Source organism: Arvicola amphibius, chromosome 5 (assembly GCF_903992535.2).
Source record: "Arvicola amphibius chromosome 5, mArvAmp1.2, whole genome shotgun sequence".
Classification (NCBI taxonomy): domain Eukaryota; kingdom Metazoa; phylum Chordata; class Mammalia; order Rodentia; family Cricetidae; genus Arvicola; species Arvicola amphibius.
The window spans coordinates 141,772,956-141,790,501 of NC_052051.1; the positions used below are offsets into that span (position 1 = coordinate 141,772,956).

The following is a 17,546-nucleotide window of genomic DNA, read 5'->3' on the forward strand; positions in this document are numbered from 1 at the left end:
ATACAAAACTAGTTCCAGGCCAGCTAGACTTGCAGACCGAGAACCTGTCTCACAGGGGGTGGGGGAAAAAATAAGCCCTAAAAAAACAACGGAAGATTTCACTGTCATCTAGTGAAATGTAATAGGATGGGGAAAAACAGAATCGTCCAGGGGTAATAGAAAGCTTTCTAGCTTCTATTTGTACTGTAGGAATTAGCCAAAACATAAGGAGGCGCACTTAATAATTCACCGATCACTAAATTCGATCTTGGGGCAATATGTTAATGATTAGCAATGGATCGTTTGTAAGGGGAGAAAAGTTTTGCCTGGATTGAAAAGAGAAGCCACTAGCTGTAAAAAGGTTCGTAGTACAGACGACTTTAGTATCAGCTTAATACATAGGTTATTCTCTGACGACAGAGAACAGCGGCGGCCTATGGACATGGGGCCTCTTTGGGGCCGAAAGAGTGCCACCACCACGGTGCACTCGTTTGGGAAACACGCCCAAAAGCAAAGCTCACATAAAGATCTCTGATGCACTCCAACAAATCTATAAAGTATGCCAAAGCAGAGGAAATTTTCAAGAAGACACTCCTTTAATCACTGATAATACAACCAAAGCCTCTGTTCCGGGAAGCTCTAGCAGACGATGACCCACTCTCCCGGAGAAAGCAGCCGTGCAAAGAGTGACGATCCCCGATCCCTCGGGAGCTCTCGCCGCCGCTTCAGCTCCGACTCCGCTAATCGTCACAGGTCCCCGGGATACAGTAAGTCACCGACACCCCGCTTCGCCTTCGTTAGCCCCGACCAGAGGGCTGTCTAGCCCGTTCCGCTGCGCCGGCTCCCAGCGCCCTCCGCTACCGATCACAGGCCGACCAGAACGCTGTCGGCAAGGAAGCCGGAGGCTATCTATCTCATCCCGCACCCGGAGTCCCTCCACCCTCCACCCAGCGCACCACACGCCGGGTCCCGGCCGCGCAGCCAGCAGGCGCCGCTGTGGCGCCGCCTTCACCTCCAGCCTAGAGCCACCTAGTTTCTTCCCGTCTAAAGCCTCGCCAAGAGGGGGTGAGGGCTTTCCGCGCAGGCGCGCCCCTGACGCGGCCCGCGCTCGCCACTTCCGCCCGAACGGGAGGCGGGGGAGGCGACACGGAGCCGGCAGGCGCGAGCTCGGATCCTCGGAAGACCCAGCCGCCGCGCGGGCCCGAGACTCACCAAGTATAACGGCTGCCAGCGACACTGAGCATCCAGTTCCTCGAACTCCCGCTCGATGGTGGCCGACATGGCGGCGGGAGAGCGCAAGCAAGAGCGGAACCTACAGAGCGGAGAGGCTCGGGCCCCGCTCTATCCGGGGAGAGCGCTGGCGCTATGGCGCATGCGCGCTCCGCGCCCCGCCCCGCCCCCCACGTTGAGCTGAGCCGGCCTTGGGGAAAGTACCTGGAGCGTCGGACGTCAGCGCGCCGCCTCGGCGCCGCGAGGGTCTGACCGTCTCGGAGGCGGGGCGGGGCGCGAGGGGGGCGTGGTCCGAAGAGTGCCCAGGTGGGAGGGGCGGGGCCGGGCGCCACCCTAGAGCTACACCGCAGGGTCTGGCCCAGGAGTTGAGAAAAGTCCCTGGAAAGTCTGAAAGTCTGTCTGTCTCTGTCTCTGTCTCTCTCTCTCTTTTTGTGTGTGTTTTCGAGACAGGGTTTCTCAGTACCTTTGGTTAATAACATCTAGGTTAGTCTAATGGCCTGTGTTCAGTTTTGTAACACATCGGTCCTAACAAGTTTTATTTCGGGTAAAGCTAGCCGGTGGCTGGGAGCCGGGCGGTGGGAAGCCGCCCACAGCTCCACACTACATTGTGGCAAGAAAAAAAAAAAAAAAAAAAGCTCTATAGGAAAAAATTAGGAAGGCATTTGGGAGAGTATCTTGTGTGGACTAAGACTCACAGCTCCAAAGTTAGTGTGGTCTGTTTAAAGCACATGTAAGTCCACTTCTATGAAACAAGAACCTGGCTCCGGAAATCGTTTTACCTCATATTTAGGATAATTCAATGTTGGTGAATTCATGTTGCTTAAGAATCTTACCTTTGGGCCGGGAGGTGGGAGGTGGTGGCGCACGGCCTTTAATCCCAGCACTTGGGAGGCAGAGGCAGGAGGATCTCTGAGTCCAGGCCAGCCTGGTCTACAAGAGCTAGTTCCAGGACAGGCTCTAGAAACTACAGGGGACAAACCCTGTCTCGAAAAACCAAAAAGAAAGGAAGGAAGGAAGGAAGGAAGGAAGGAAGGAAGGAAGGAAGGAAGGAAGGAAGGAAGGAAGGAAGGAAGGAAGGAAGGAAGAAGAAAGGAAGGAAGGGGCTGGAGAGATGGCTCAGCGGTTAAGAGCACTGGACTGCTCTTCCAGAGGCCCCGGGTTCAATTCCCAGCACCCACATGGCAGCTCACAAATGTCTAAAAATGGCAGATTCCATGAGATCTGTCACCTTCACACCGATGCACACAAAATAAAATTAAGTAAATCATTAAAAAAATTTTTTAAAAAAAGAATCTTACCTTTGCTGGATGTTGGTGGCCCACGCCTTTAATCCCAGCATTCAGGAGACAGAGGCAGGCTGGTCTCTGTGAGTTCGAGGCCAGCCTATTCTACAAGAGCTAGTTCCAGGACAGGCCTCAAAACTACAGAGAAACCCTATCTCGAAAAACAAAACAAAAAAAAACAAAAACAAACAAAAAAAGAATCTTACCTTCTGATAATTTTAAGAGATGAGAAGGACGCTTCTGGGCCTTTTGGCCAAGATCAAGTGAAGAACTGGGAAGCTGTAGAGAAGCGTGAAGTGTATTGTACAAATGGAAGTTTAGATTTTTTTTTTCTACAATTAACTCAGCTCTGGAATTAGGAATTCAGTGAAGCCCCGTGTTCATCCACCCCCCCCCCACAAGACTGGGGGCAAAGAACAAAACCCCTAAACACAGCAATTCCATTTCTCAGTGTCTAGCCGGTTTGCTCAGTAGCCTCACGTGGCTAGTAGCTGCCTTGTGGTCGAAAGCACAAGTAGGACGTTTGTGTCGTCAAAGGACATTCTTTGGGTTTGGATATTTGGGGTTGGATTGTTTGGGTTTGTATGGGGGGGGATTTTTGGTTGGTTTGTTTGTTTTGAAATCGTTGCAAAAACCAACCCAACCTCCACCCTGGAATCCTACTGCTTCACACCCCTAAATGTTGGGTGTACAAGCATCTGCCACCACACCCTTCAAAGAATTTCTTTGGAATAGAACTACCCTAATAGTATTGCAGATAGGACAGAGAGGGCAAGTAAGCCTGGTGAGGTGGAAGGGGCCTCCTACCATGGTCTTGCTAGACTTGCAGGATGATAGCATGTTCAAGGGCAGCCTGAGAAGCACAGAGACCTTGTGGGGGAGGGGGGCAAACAGAGTCAAGAAACAAAGTCAAAGGCAAGAATAGCCAAGAAAAGATCGGGAAATGATCTCTCCTGATAGTAAAATCTGTTTTAAAATGGACTTTCTGGCTTGCTTTTTATGTTTGTTTGTTTGTTTCACACTCACACGTGGTAAGCAAGCTTTCAATCACTTTGTTACCTTCAGGATTTTTTTGTTTGTTTTAGATACTGCAGATTGAACCCAGGACCTTGCATACACTAGGAAAGCACTCTAATGCTTAACTGTAGCTACAGCTTTTTAATTTTTTTTTTTCCAATTTAGGCTGGAAAGAAGACTCCTTGGTTCAAAGCACTAGCTACTCTTTCAGAAGACGGATGTTCGATTCCCAGCACCCACATGGCTGCCTCACAACATTCTGTTAATTACAAGTCCCAGGAGATCTGATGCCCTCTCCTGGTCTCCATGGGCACCAGACACACACTTGGTGCCTATACATGCCTGCAAAATAGTCATTACACATAAACTGAAGGTTCTTTCTTTTCTTAGATTTTAATTTTGAGACAAAATTTCACTAATTCAGCAGGCTAGTCTTGAACTTGTTCTGAAACTGAAGCCAGTACTTGTAATTCTCCTCCAAGTCATTGGGATTACAGACCTGGTTTGTGACCCGTGTTCTGTTTTGGTAGGATCTACACTGTAGTCCAGTATGGTCCTAAACAGACTCCTCTGCTTCACAAGGTACTAGAATCATAGTTATGTTTAACATATTCTTGATAACACTGTCATATACGGAAGAAAGAATAAACAAGCTGATTGTCTAAATCAAGCACAGACATACATCAGTGCGCATACATATTTTCACAGTGACTGATAGTGGGAAAACGATGCATCATTACAGCGGTTTGCAGGACGCAAAATTGCAAAATGTACTGTTTCCATTTACATGAAGGTCAAGAACAGAGTAGTAATGCTGCGAGCATCAGGGATGGTGTGAGGGTAGTGGTCAATCTGGAATTCAAGAATATTTAAATCTTTTAAGGACAGTATTGCTACATAATTATACCCATATTTTGTGCTTGTATATATTAATCAATGAGCTGCACATTTTAAGGTTTTTTTTGTTTTGTTTTTGAGACAGGGTTTTCTCTTTGTAGTGTAGCTTTGGAGCCTGTCCTGGAGCTTGGTCGTAAACCAGGCTGGCCCTCGAACTCAGAGATTCCACTTGCTTCTGCCTCCCAAATGCTGGGATAAAGCATGTGCCACCACTGCTCGGCTCAAGACTTTTTTAACTTGATGCTAACCTTAATAAATTTCAAAGTTAAAATAGATGTGGCTATTTCTCTTAGAAATAGTAGTCTTGGGGCTGGAGAATGGCTCGCAATTAAGCGCATGCCTGCTCTTCAAAAGGTCCTGAGTTCAATTCCCAGCAACCACATGGTGGCTCACAACCATCTCTGGGGTCTGGTTGCCCTCTTCTGGCTGCAGGCATACACAAAGACAGAATATTGTATATATAATAAATATTTAAAACAAAAAAAGAAAAACAAAACCAGAAATAAACAAAAAAGAAATAGTAGTCACAGCCAGGCGGTGGTGGCGCATGTCTTTTTTTTTTTTTTAAACAGGCTAAGTTCCAAGGTTTTCTTCCCTGCCCTCCCCCCATTTTATTGATGTATTTATTGACACAGGCCTCACCATATAGTGCTGACTAGCTTGGAACTTGTGTTGACCAGCTTGGCCTCAACTCACAGAGATCCTCCTACCCCTGCATCTGAGTGCTGGGTTTAAAGTCTTATGCTACTTTGCCTGACACAAGGTTTCTTCTTTTGAAAAGCCCTCTCTGAAGATATTGTGGGCCCTTCGTCTGCTGATACCTTTTAAACTTTGTCAAGAGAGAGCAGTGGTGAGACCCTGCTAGAATAAAATAGTTTGGGGGGAGGCTCTTCTGTGCTTGTTCAGTAGGTTTCTGTACCAGGAGGGGCTGCAGTAGCCAGCAGTCCCCTGCACCTAACCCCACCCCAGCACCCTATTCCTTAGGAGGTTTTGCAGCAGGATGTCTTCAATGAGACATTTTCCCATGAACAGTTTCCAGCTTTAAAAAATGATTGGCGACAAGCTCTAGAGGGGGGAATGGTGACCTTTTTCCTAATGTTCCTTCCTAGAACCTGTGAATGTGGCCTTCCATGGGGGGAAAAATGGTTTTTCGCAGATGTAATTAAAGTAAGTGGTTTAAGATGAGATCATCCTGGATTATCAGAGGAGCATTAAATCCAAGGACAAGTGTCCTCCCAAGAGAATAGCACACACAGAGAGAGGAGAGAAAGAGAGAGAGAGAGAGAGAGAGAGAGAGAGAGAGAGAGAGAGAGAGAGAGAGAGAGAGAGAGAGAGAGAGGAAGGGGAGAAGGAGGGAGAATTAAGAGAAAGGCCATGTTCTGATGGAAGCAAATAAATAGGCTTCAGAGCCACAAGAACAACCTGGAGCCCCAGCAGGTGGAGGGAACAAGGGCAGAGTCCCTGCTAAGCCCATCAGAGGAGGATACCCTGCTGATCCCTGATCGCAGATTTCCAGTTTTCGTATTGGTGAGAGAATAAACTGCTAAAGGGTTTTACTTGGTTTGGTTTGGTTTGGTTTTTGAAACAAAGTTTCACGTAGCCTAGGCTGACTTTGGATACCAAAGCTACACATATGAGCCATCATTGTAGCTGAACTGATGTTTCCTTAGACCACCACGAGCTTGATTTGTGCTGAGAGCAAGCTAAGAGTTTTCCACAAGTTCCTTCCCCCCAGTGTAGTACCATGCAACTAGAGTTTCCACTTTTTTTTTTTTTTTTTTTTTTTTTTTTTGGTTTTTCGAGACAGGGTTTCCCTGTAGTTTCTAGAGCCTGTCCTGTAACTAGCTCTTGTTAGACCAGGCTGGCCTGGAACTAAGAGATCCGCCTGCCTCTGCCTCCCAAGTGCTGGGATTAAAGGCATGCGCCACCACCGCCCGGCCCATGCAACTAGAGTTATAGTCATTTGTGAATTGCCTGCCATGTGGGTGTTGGGAATTGAATCCCAGTGCTCTTAACTGCTGAGCCATCTCTCCAGACCCAAGTTCTCTAAACTTTCTACTAGTAAATCTTCACCATTCCAACCCACTATTCTTAATTATTCTTTGCAGTAGTTTTTTTCAGTTTGGATTATTGTGTGGTTGGGACTGAGATTGTAGTTTAGTTTAGTGATAGATAATTTACCTAGCATGTTCAGAATCCTATATTCCATCCCCAACACCACAAACAAACAAAAATACTGAATAGTTTCTCTGTTCTAATTAGACACATACTGACATTCTGAACCATAATAATAATACGACTCATGCAACTCGAAATTTAACATCAAGTCAAGGTGTGATGGCTTATGCCATCAGAATACTCAGAAAACTGAGGTAGAAGGATTTGTCATGAGTCTGGGACCAGCCTGGAGTATATAGTAAATTTTAGGTCATCCTGGACTACAGAGTGAGACACTATCCCAGAAATAAATAAATAAACTGTAAAATGAGAGATTTTGTTGTATTTATTGTGAGATAGGGTCTCAAGTAGTCCAGGTTGAGTTCAGAACTTGCTATGTGGCTAAGAGTAGGCAGAGACTCCTTATTCATTTCCTGGCCGACCTGGCCTATAAGCTCAGGCTTCTTATTAACCAATTCTTACATTTTAAATTAACCCATTACTATTAATCTGTGTATCACCACAAGGCTTTGGCTTACGAGGCAAGGTTCCAGCATCTGTCTCCTTTGGCAGCTACATGGTGTCTCTTTGACTCCGCTTACTCTATGTATCTCTTCCAGTCTGGACATATTCTGCCTTGTTATAGGCTAAACAGCTTCTTTATTAACCAATGGTAATAAACATATTCATATCATACAGAGGGGAATCCACACTGGCCAAGACCGATCTTGAGCTTCTGATTCTCTTGCTTCTACCTCCCAAGTCCTATAATTATGGAGGTACCATTTCTGGTAGATCCCGTGGAGGCAGGAAGATCAGGCATTCGATGTCATCGTCTGCTCCATGGGGAGTTTAGAGATACCCTGGGCCTCATGAGTCCCTGTCTCAAATCACTAAAAGAAAAAGTAAAGAGAATCAACAATTTCTGCTGAGTTGAAAAGAGAGATCTCTTTGGCTCTGGAATGTCTGAAAACGGAGGAAGGCTTTATCAAGCCATCAGTTCTACGCGCAAAGCAGATGCTTCTGGCAGAGAGAATGGATGAAAGAAGCATGGTGAGCAACTGGAACCCGCTCTGAGAGTGGGGTGTGTTTCAGACAAGTAGCGGGGCCCTCGCCCTTTGCTTTGAAGTTGCCAGCTAAACACCCTATGGCCGTTGGTGTTCCACCCACAAGATCATTTTACTCTCTCTAGAGATTGCTGTGCGACTCTACCTGAAGAACCTGTCTAGTGTTGGTCAAAGTCACTCCTCTCCCAAAGCCTAAAACTGTTGTAGTGAAAGCCTGTGTGACCCGAGGCGCTCTGAATCTGGTCTGTCCAGCCACTGACAACGTGACAAGGTCAAAAAGACCATCTCCCTAGCAGTGAACCGAGACACACCAGGGAGATTTAGCAATGTTTGCTCAGAAGACCTCATTCATGAGATTACCTGCTGGTGAGGGATTTCCAGGAGGTGCCCTGGTTCTTTCCTCCTCTGTTGGTAGGCTGGTGTTACCTGGAAAACCTTGAATTTCCACACAGAGGTGTGATCACCTGGCTGTGGGGTGACTACCCCAACCGACTGGTCTAGAAGTTGACCTAGACCCAGAAACCTGAATCACAATACTTTGTAGTAGCATATGCTGTTTGGAGCTGTTACTGAGAACTTTCTGGCTTAGCAGCTGAAACGGGAAGGGAGGCACCAATAGAAAGATAGTAGAGTAGGTCCAGATCACGACAGGCAACTCTTGTCTCTCTCTCTAGTTCCAGGGAAGTGTCCCATTGTTTTCCATGCTGACTTCCTCCTCTGAGATCAGAACATACTTTGAAGGAACATCCTGCTTTGTTATGTCTTTATATCAGGATTTAATGTTCACGAGTTGATGACAAACCATGTACCCAAGGCTCTCCAGAGCTCACGCAGCTGTGGGCCAAGCCAAGAGCCATTCCGAACCTGGACATCCCCAGAACCGTGTTTTTACAAAGACCTGAAATACAGTTAGAAAGAAGAGCATGGAAGCAAATTGCCCTCTGCTGTAAACTCCTGTCTTAGCTTTTCGCTGATGTCTCTGAGGGCTCTGAGCTGGCTGGCTCCAAGTGTATCTGGTTGCTTTGGTACCCTGCCCTGCAACTGACTGAAACTCTTTTTTTTTTTTTTTTTTTTGGTTTTTCGAGACAGAGTTTCTCTGTGGCTTTGGAGCCTGTCCTGGAACTAGTTCTTGTAGACCAGGCTGGCCTCGAACTCACAGAGATCCGTCTGCCTCTGCCTTCCAAGTGCTGGGATTAAAGGCGTGCGCCACCACTGCCCGGCTGAAACTCTTTTTTATAGCTTAGGATTTGAGAAAGAAAAGACCCTTTCCTAGGAAGACATCTATATCCTCAAATTTTGCTTGTACTTTTAGGGTGTCCATGAGCCCTTCCCGTTAGAGACCCACACGTCTTATGTAAGGTTATGGGATGCTCACTAACTCTTCTCTGGTCCCCTGTTCTTTGAAAGACCAAAGTTTACCAAAGTAGCTTCCCTGTTCAGACAATTTAAGTGTTGCCGAGTAAGAAATACATTGGTAGATTATGTTACTTCTTGGACCAGCTGTTACTCCAGCAATTGCCCACAACCCTTTCCACCTCCAGGCTTCCAAATCGAACTTTCTGATTTCTTTGTTCACCAGCTCTTTTCTTAAAGCCTAGATTAGTACGGGCAGTGGTGGTACATGCCTTTAATTCCAGCAGTCAAGAAGCAGAGGCCAGTGGATCTCTGTAAGTTAAAAGCCAGATAGTGTGATCTACAAAGTGAGTTCCAGGACAGCCAGGGCTACACAGAGAAACCCTGTCTCAAAAAATAAATAAAAAAAATAAAAAACCCTAGATTTAAAAAAGGGCAGGCTATTTTGTTGGTTCAGTATGGGTGAAATTAGCAGTGTTTATTTTGTAGTTCCCAGGCTTTTTTTTTTTTTTTTTTTTTTTTTTTTTTTTTTTTTTTTTTTTTTTTTGGTTTTTGGTTTTTCAAGGTAGGGTTTCCCAGTAGTTATGGAGCCAAACCTGGAGCTTGCTCTGTAGACCAGGCTGACCTTGAACTCACAGAGAACAGCCTGCTCTGCCTCCCAAGTGTTGGTATTTTTTTTTTTTTGTTTTTTTCGAGACAGGGTTTCTCTGTGGCTTTGGAGCCTGTCCTGGAACTAGCTCTTGTAGACCAGGCTGGTCTCGAACTCACAGAGATCTGCCTGCCTCTGCCTCCCGAGTGCTGGGATTAAAGGCGTGCGCCACCACCGCCCGGCTTCAAGTGTTGGTATTAAACGCGTACACACCACTGCCCCACCTGCCTGCCTCCTCCTGAAAATTCTGGACTCCAGAAGTTTTCCCTTTGACCTGCTGGCAACAATGTAATAAAAGACAGTAACAGGGCTGGGGAGGGGTGTTAATCTTGAAGAAAATGAGTCTGATGCCACTTGCACTTGCATCTCCTCTCAGTGACTACCCCAAAGGAGCCTTTCTTCAGCTCCCTTCCCTTGGTCACCCACCCTTGTCATCTAAACAATAGGTGAGAATGTGACAGGTTCAGTTATACTTTAAAATGTGTTGGCCTGGCATGGAGGTACACACCTTTCATCCTAGGTGGAGTTGAGTTCAAGGTCATCCTTGGCTAAGTGGGAAGCTTAAGACCAGCCTGGGCACATAAACCTTGCTGTAGTTTTGGTTTATGGTACTTTACAATATAGATTCAAAATTAGTGTATAATAATGCTTTCTTGTTATATTGCAATTAATGAAGTTGGTTGACTCTAGAGTTAACCTACCCACAATGGATGTAATACGTGTTACACTTACATTGCCAAACATTGTAAAATCAATTTACTTTAAAATATTGTATCACAAAGGCATGGAAGTATAGTTATAGATGTAGAAGCCTAGAATTCATACCTCAAATCTGTCTTATATTAAAGATAGAAGGAATGTTTTCAGATACGCTGTAAAATAGAACTAATATCCCCTACCCTGTCTACCTTTTAAAAGAAGTGGGGGAAAATAAGTTTGTTTTTTTTAAAGATTTTATTTATTTATTATGTATACAACATTCTGCCTCCATGTATGTCTGCAGGCCAGAAAAGGGCACCAGATCTCATTACAGATGGTTGTGAGCCACCATGTGGTTGCTGAGAATTGAACTCAGGTCCTCTGGAAGAACAGTCATTGCTCTTAACCACTGAGCCATCTCTCCAGCCTCCAAAACAAGTTTTTAATGTATAGTTCTATATAAATACAAGAGTTTATCATTTAAACTATTTTTGGTACTTATTTTTTTATATTTGTATGTGCAGGGTTGTTTTTTGTAAACTGATGTGGGAGTCCCCTCTGTATACTGTGAATGGTAATTGGTTAATAAAAAAGCTGTTTTGGGCCTGTGATAGGATAGAGCAGAGCTAGGCAGGGAAAACTAAACTGAATGCTGGGAGAAAGAAGGTGGAGTCAGGAGAAGCCATGTAGCCCCACCGGAGGCAGACGCCAGAACTGTACCTAGTAAGCTACAGCCTCATGGTGATACACAGTTTAATGGAGATGGGTGAGTTTAGGATATAGGGGTTAGCCAGAAATATGTTTAAGCTATTGACCAAACAGTATTGCAAATAATATGGTTTCTGTGTTGTTACTTCGGGGCTGAGCAGCCAGGAACTAACAAGTGACCTCCTACAACAGTAAACCAGTTCTTTCCAACTACCATGTGGGTTTTGGGGATCAAACTCGGATTTCTAAGCTTGGCCAAAAATACGTTGCCTGTTGAGCCATCTCCCTGGCCTAAGTTTATAAAAAAGGAAATGGTAAGCCATAGAAGAGGAAGTTTTACAATGAACACACTTTAAAAAAGGAATCCTATCCAAAATGCAGAAAGAATTTCTACACATAAATATGGAAAAGAGCCGGGTGGTGGTGGCACACGCCTTTAATCCCAGCACTCGGGAGGCAGAGGCAGGCGGATCTCTGTGAGTTCGAGGCCATCCTGGTCTACAAGAGCTAGTTCCAGGACAGGCTCTAAAAAAGCTGCAGAGAAACCCTGTCTCGAAAAACCAAAAAAAAATTAAAAAAAAATAAATATGGAAAAGAAAACACAATTTGAAAGTGTGTGGAGGCAGAAAAAAGGCAGGCCCATTTCTACCTTGTCTGATGGTCAGAGAGTTTAGAGATTGATAAGCATAGTTACATGTCCCAACCCAGGATATGATTGCTTGGTTCTTTTGAAATTAAGTCCAGCTGGTCAAATATGCAAATGTACTTTTTCTCCTTCTTTTGTAACTATGAAGTCACCTAGGGAGGGGTGGTTTTCAGGATATGTGATTTTATTATTATTTTTTTTAAAAGAAAACAAACTATCATTTTTTATTTTACACACCAATCCCAGTTCTCACTCCCTCTCCTCCTCCCATTCCTGCCACCTGTCCCAGAATAGTGATCTAGAGCACCTTTGCTGCTTAGACTATAGAATGCTAAGGATTTGATGTCTCAGAGTAATAAAGCCATTGACTGTGTGAGTTACCCTTTGTATCATGTTAATAGAGTCTTTTGTCACCTTCTCCCCCTGTTTATCTTGGGTATAAAAGCTGTGGAAAAATAAACAGGCAGGATTTTAGGATTTCAGGATTTCAGTCACCAGAATGCCTTCCCTATAGATACTTTCTATAGTTTCTGTCCTGTGATTTTTTTTCCATGCATCTTCATATACTTTACTTATATATCTTCAATTCTCATGCCTCTACCCTGGCAAGACATGATTTTGTCAAGGCCAATCCTCAACATATGGCGCCCAACATGGGGCTAATCAGTGAACTCCAAAATGCACAGAAGTATGGCAGGCATACAAGGGAGTACGTGAGGAACCCCACAAAAAAATTGTACCACAGTTGGAGAGGTGAATAATGAGTGGTCAAAAATAAATAGTAGAGAGCCGGGCGGCGGTGGCGCATGCCTTTAATCCCAGCACTTGGGAGGCAGAGGCAGGCGGATCTCTGAGTTCGAGGCCAGCCTGGTCTACAAGAGCTAGTTCCAGGACAGGCTCTAGAAACTACAGGGAAACCCTGTCTCAAAAAAAATAAATAAATAAATAGTAGATAATAAAAACGAAAAAAAAAGGCAAGGAAAAATTCAGGAATAAAACTGTAAATAGTTGTAAATATGGGACAAGAAGATAGTATTCAATTATCATTATTGGTACAGTTACTTGTATGTATTTTAATAACTAGAGGAAATAAAGTGAAGCAAAAAAACAAAGGCAGAGATATTAGAGTTTGTAGATATTATATTTCCATCCCTGCACTGACAGCATCTCCAGCCATCTTCAGGCTGCTCTGGGTCTTCAAGAGCCCAAAGTGAGGCCTCGCCTTCCCCTGCAAGCCATGGTGCTTTGGTCACCAAGCCACAGCCTCTGTTGCTGTTGAATGGATGGGAAAAGTGAAGGGAGAGCAGCATTTGGCCTAGCAATGACCTAAGTTACTGCAGAGATTGTGGCTGTCCAGGCACACATGCTGTAGCCAGCTGAGTCTGACCCATGCTGTGCGGTGGAGCCAAGAAAGTTTAAAGAGCTATACCTCCCTCAGTCAGCACCCAGAGACATCAGTGAAAATGCTGCAAGGAGGCTATTTGGCCCATCAGCCAAGGAAACTATATGGATAAATCTATGGTTTTTAACAGAGGGGAGGATTCAGGAATTCTCCCAATTTTATGATTGTAAGATTTAAAATAAATAAGCAAGGATAGTAAGAATCGGCGTGGCTATACACACCTAAGCTTGTGGTCTCACATGGGAGTCTCAGAGCCGCTATAATGGCAGACAGATAAGATCCTGTGAATTTATCAGTCGCCTCTAACACTGGCCTCTGATGGGACTATTAAATGTAAAAATCATGGCCTGTGCCCAGGTACAGCAGGCAATGAGGGATAGACACCTCCTGCTCCCAAGTACCCAGGCAGGATGGCCAAGTGGCAGAGGGAGCATGACTTGTACCCTGCCATGTTTTGATTTGCATTTCTCTGATGGCTAAGGATGTTGAGCTTTTCCTTAATTGTTTTCCAGTCAATTTAGATTCATCTGTTGAGAGTTCTGTGTTTAGGTCTGTACCCCATTTTTTATTGGATTATTTGTTCTTCTGATGACCATTTTCTTGAGTTCTTTGTATATTTTGGAGATCAGCCCTCTGACCAATGTGGGGTTGGTGAAGATCTTTTCCAATTCTGTAGACTGCCATCTTGTCCTTTGCTTTACAGAAGCTTCTCAGTTTAAGGAGATCCTATTTATTAATTATTAATTATTGCTCTCAATGTCTGTGCTACTGGGGTTATATTTAGGAAGTGGTCTCCAGTGCCAATGCATTCAAATGTACTTCCTACTTTCTCTTCTATGAGGTTCAGTGTGGTTAGTTTTATGTTCAGGTATTTGATCCATTTGGACTTGAGTTTTGTGCATGGTGATAAATATGGATCTATTTTCATTCTTCTACATGTTGATATCCAGTTAGGTCAGCACTATTTGTAAAATGTGCTTTCTTTCTTCCATTTTCCTGTCAGCTATGCAGACTTACAACTTAAATTAAAAAATAATTTTGATAAGCTTACAAACTTTTAATAAGACATACAATGACTAAAACCTTATTTAAAATATCTTGTGGGAGACCTTCAGTGACTAAATAAAATTCTTAAAGGAAGCAGTGATTCAGATTCCAATAGACAGCTTACAGAAGCTGCCAAACAGGTACTACCCAGGTAAAGTATACTATGTAAAAACAGCAAGTAGATTATATTAATTATAATCAGCCATGGCAAGCATGTATATTACCTACAAAACTTACTCCTACTGCAGTTTTTTTATGGCAAAATGGTCTACTTTCAGAGTTACACCTTCCTGTTTTTGCCAATTAAGTTATTAAACCCTTATGTAAAGCAGTAGCTTACTTAACACAAAAGAGCAATATAAAATCTAAAACATATTTTGGCAGAGAACATGCTATAATTAATGTTCCTTATACCAAACAACAAATTAATTAATTATTTCAAAATAGTGATTCTTGGGCAATTGCATTTGCTCAATTTAAAGGCCAGATTAATAATCTTTTCCCAGCTGATCTATTGCTGCAATTCACACACTATATTCTTTTATTTTTCCTAATGTTGTAGCAAAAGATACTTTAAAGGCTGTTATGCTAAATTTTACAGACGGTTCTTCCAATGATAAAAAGAAATTGTAAAACATGCCCATGGCTCCTTAAAGACAACTTAAAAGGATAAAAACAGGAGAATTAAGAATCACCACCTAATGCCTTAAGTCATGCACCCTTTATGAATGTCCATGAACAAGCTGCTGCAGACAGATTTTGGCATGATGGCACCAAGGCGACCTTTGCTAAGGTAAGGTGAAAAAACCCTTTACACTGGATTTTGGAAAAGACCGAACCCTGTATTAATTTGGGGTCAAGGATATATTTGTGCTTTTTTCACAGGAAGAAAAGAAAGCTGAATGAGAATGAGATGACTGCATATACCACAGAGGATGTGAGTCCTGATGACTGCAGCCACTGATGACTCCATAGAAGAAGCAGAAAGAGGTTCCTGAACCTGAGATCCTGATTTCCTCAGACCACCATGCTGCAGGCCTAGAAAAGAGGTACCTGATCCACAGGACCGAGCTTCAGACACGCAGCTGGCCTGCTGCCACCATTCTGTGCAGGACAGCACTGGGCTGTGTCCGGACACTCAGGACTCACACCGCCACTGAGGCCACTGCTGCTGTGATCCTGACAACAGCTTGCTGCAGTCTGACAAGGGAAGGAAGATGGTGGTGATGACTGGTGATTTCCAGCCTCCTGATGGACTTGCTGTACCGACTTCCAGACCCAGTGAGTCCTGTTTACCTTGAAGCCAGGCCAGAAACACATACTGAACATTTGACCGTTTTACTCTTTGGGACACAGAACTCATTCTGACAGTATGGTATTCAATCTACTGTTGAAATATTGGACCTGAGAACTGAGACCTAAACTTTCCCCTCAGGGGAAAAAGGACTCATTACAGGGAGTGACTAATAGCACCTCTTCAAATATGAGGAGGGTAGCCTAAAGGCTTTTGCTGCTGCTCAGAGACTGGAACAATTACTTAAAAGCAAGGTTGTGGTTAAACCCATCAACAAAACCTCTTTTTGACTTTTGATTAGAATGGATTTAAGAGAATTGTGATATGACAAATTGTGTGCTTATTGTTAATTTCCACTCTAGAATTATGGTATTGACCTGGTAATTTTTAAATATTTATTTATTTATTTTGTATACAATATTTTTTCTGCATGTATGCCTGAAGGCCAGAAGAGGGCACCAGACCTCATTACAGATGGTTGTGAGCCACCATGTGGTTGCTGGGAATTAAACTCAGGACCTTTGGAGGAGCAGGCAATGCTCTTAAGTGCTGAGCCATCTCTCCAGCCCATTGACCTGGTAATGTTTGTAACTATACTATAAGATGTTAAACAAAGTTTGACATTTCTTATGAGTACTTGGATTTAACATATTTAATAAAAAATTTAGGTTTTAATACAGCAAAAAAATTGTTAAGAAGTGCTCTATACTAACTAAAGAGGACATTCTCAACCCTGGTGACTCCCTCTCCTTTCATTAGGAGACTGTAAACATTAGGAGCATAATTATTCACAGAAACACCAATCTAATTACAAATAAACTCTTGACCAAAAACAAAATTGGCTCAGAAACACATAGCCCAAAAGTATTTTTCTCCCTTAATCTTTTGTTTACAGAAAGCCGGGCAGTCATTGAGGGTTTGATATCCTTTTTTTTTCCCTCCTTTTCCTCCCAGGCCCTTAAGACATGGGCTTGTATGATTAAAATACAGATACCAAAAAAATGAGTAAGTCTAGAAAACAGGAAAGTATTCACCTAAGGCAGACTCTATCATCTGTCCTGTGGTAGAAGCAAGGCTTTATCAAAATTAACATGGAGGAACTATGGGGGCTGAAAAAATGCAGGCCCATATCCACCTTGCCTGATGGTCAGGGAGCTTAGAGATTGACAAGTATAGTTATACAGCTTAACCAACGCAGGATGTGATTGCTCGGTTCTTTTTTTTTTTTTTTTTTTGGTTTTTTTGAGACAGGGTTTCTCTGCAGTTTCTAGAGCCTATCCTGGAACTAGCTCTTGTAGACCAGGCTGGTCTCGAACTCACAGAGATCCGTCTGCCTCTGCCTCCCGAGTGCTGGGATTAAAGGCGTGCGCCACCACGGCCCGGCTGCTTGGTTCTTCTAAAATGAAGATAAATCCATGGCATCCTGACAGATGGTCAGGCTGTGCAAACGTACTTTTTCTCGTTTTGTAACCATGAGGTCACCTGGGGAAGGGCTGTCTTCAGGATAAGTGATCTAGAGCAGCTTTGCTACTTAGACTACGGAATGCTAATGATTTGATGTCTCAGAGTGATATAGTGACTGACTGCGTGAGTTACCCTTTGTATTATGTTAACAAAGTCTTTTAAAGCTGTGGAAAAATAAACATGGGTGGGATTTCAGGATTTCAGTCACTGGAATGCCCTCCCAATACTTGGTATAGTTTCGGTCCTGTTATTTTTTTATGTGTCTTCATATTCTTTACTTACATTTCTTCAATTCCCATGCCCCTACCCTAGCAAGAGGTGATTTTGTTGAGGCCAGTCCTCAACAAAAAATGTACAAGGAAGGGATTTGAATGGGAATTTTGTGAGGAGGACACCCAAGGGTAGTATACAAAGAAAGCTTAGCGCCATCAGTCACCACGGAATGCAAACTAAAACTGTACTGAGCTAATGCCTCACCCAACATAAGGACAGGAACATTGAACAACTGCAACTGTTATATAAATGTGAGATGATTTTGTTGTTGTCTTGTTTTTGTTGAGACAGGGCCTTTCTATGTAACCCTAGCTGTCTTAGAATTCACTATGGAGGCCAGCCGAGCCTCAAACTCACAGGGATCCACTGCCTCTGCCTTCT

General features: G+C 43.7%; 1 protein-coding gene and 1 long non-coding RNA gene across 6 annotated transcripts in view; one reads left to right on the forward strand and one right to left on the reverse strand.

Moving 5' to 3' along the window:
• Positions 1–1,370, reverse strand: part of Ptpn2 (protein tyrosine phosphatase non-receptor type 2) — a 60,202-nt gene extending 58,832 nt beyond the window's left edge. For 2 of the 5 annotated variants that reach the window (XR_005285365.1, XM_038329539.1), the window contains exon 1: positions 1,192–1,362. Coding sequence is in view for 4 of the 5 variants with exons in the window: in XM_038329539.1 (XP_038185467.1) it covers positions 1,192–1,260 (69 nt within the window). In the remaining variant the exon portion in view is untranslated. Of the gene's footprint in view, positions 1–1,191 lie in introns of all 5 variants that reach the window. The other 3 variants (XM_038329538.1, XM_038329540.1, XM_038329537.1) reach the window with 3 other exon arrangements.
• Positions 323–16,309, forward strand: LOC119814151. Its single transcript, XR_005285366.1, has 3 exons — positions 323–746; positions 14,736–14,927; positions 15,020–16,309. It is a non-coding gene; the product is annotated as an uncharacterized LOC119814151 (long non-coding RNA).
• The last annotated feature ends 1,237 nt before the right edge of the window (positions 16,310–17,546 follow it).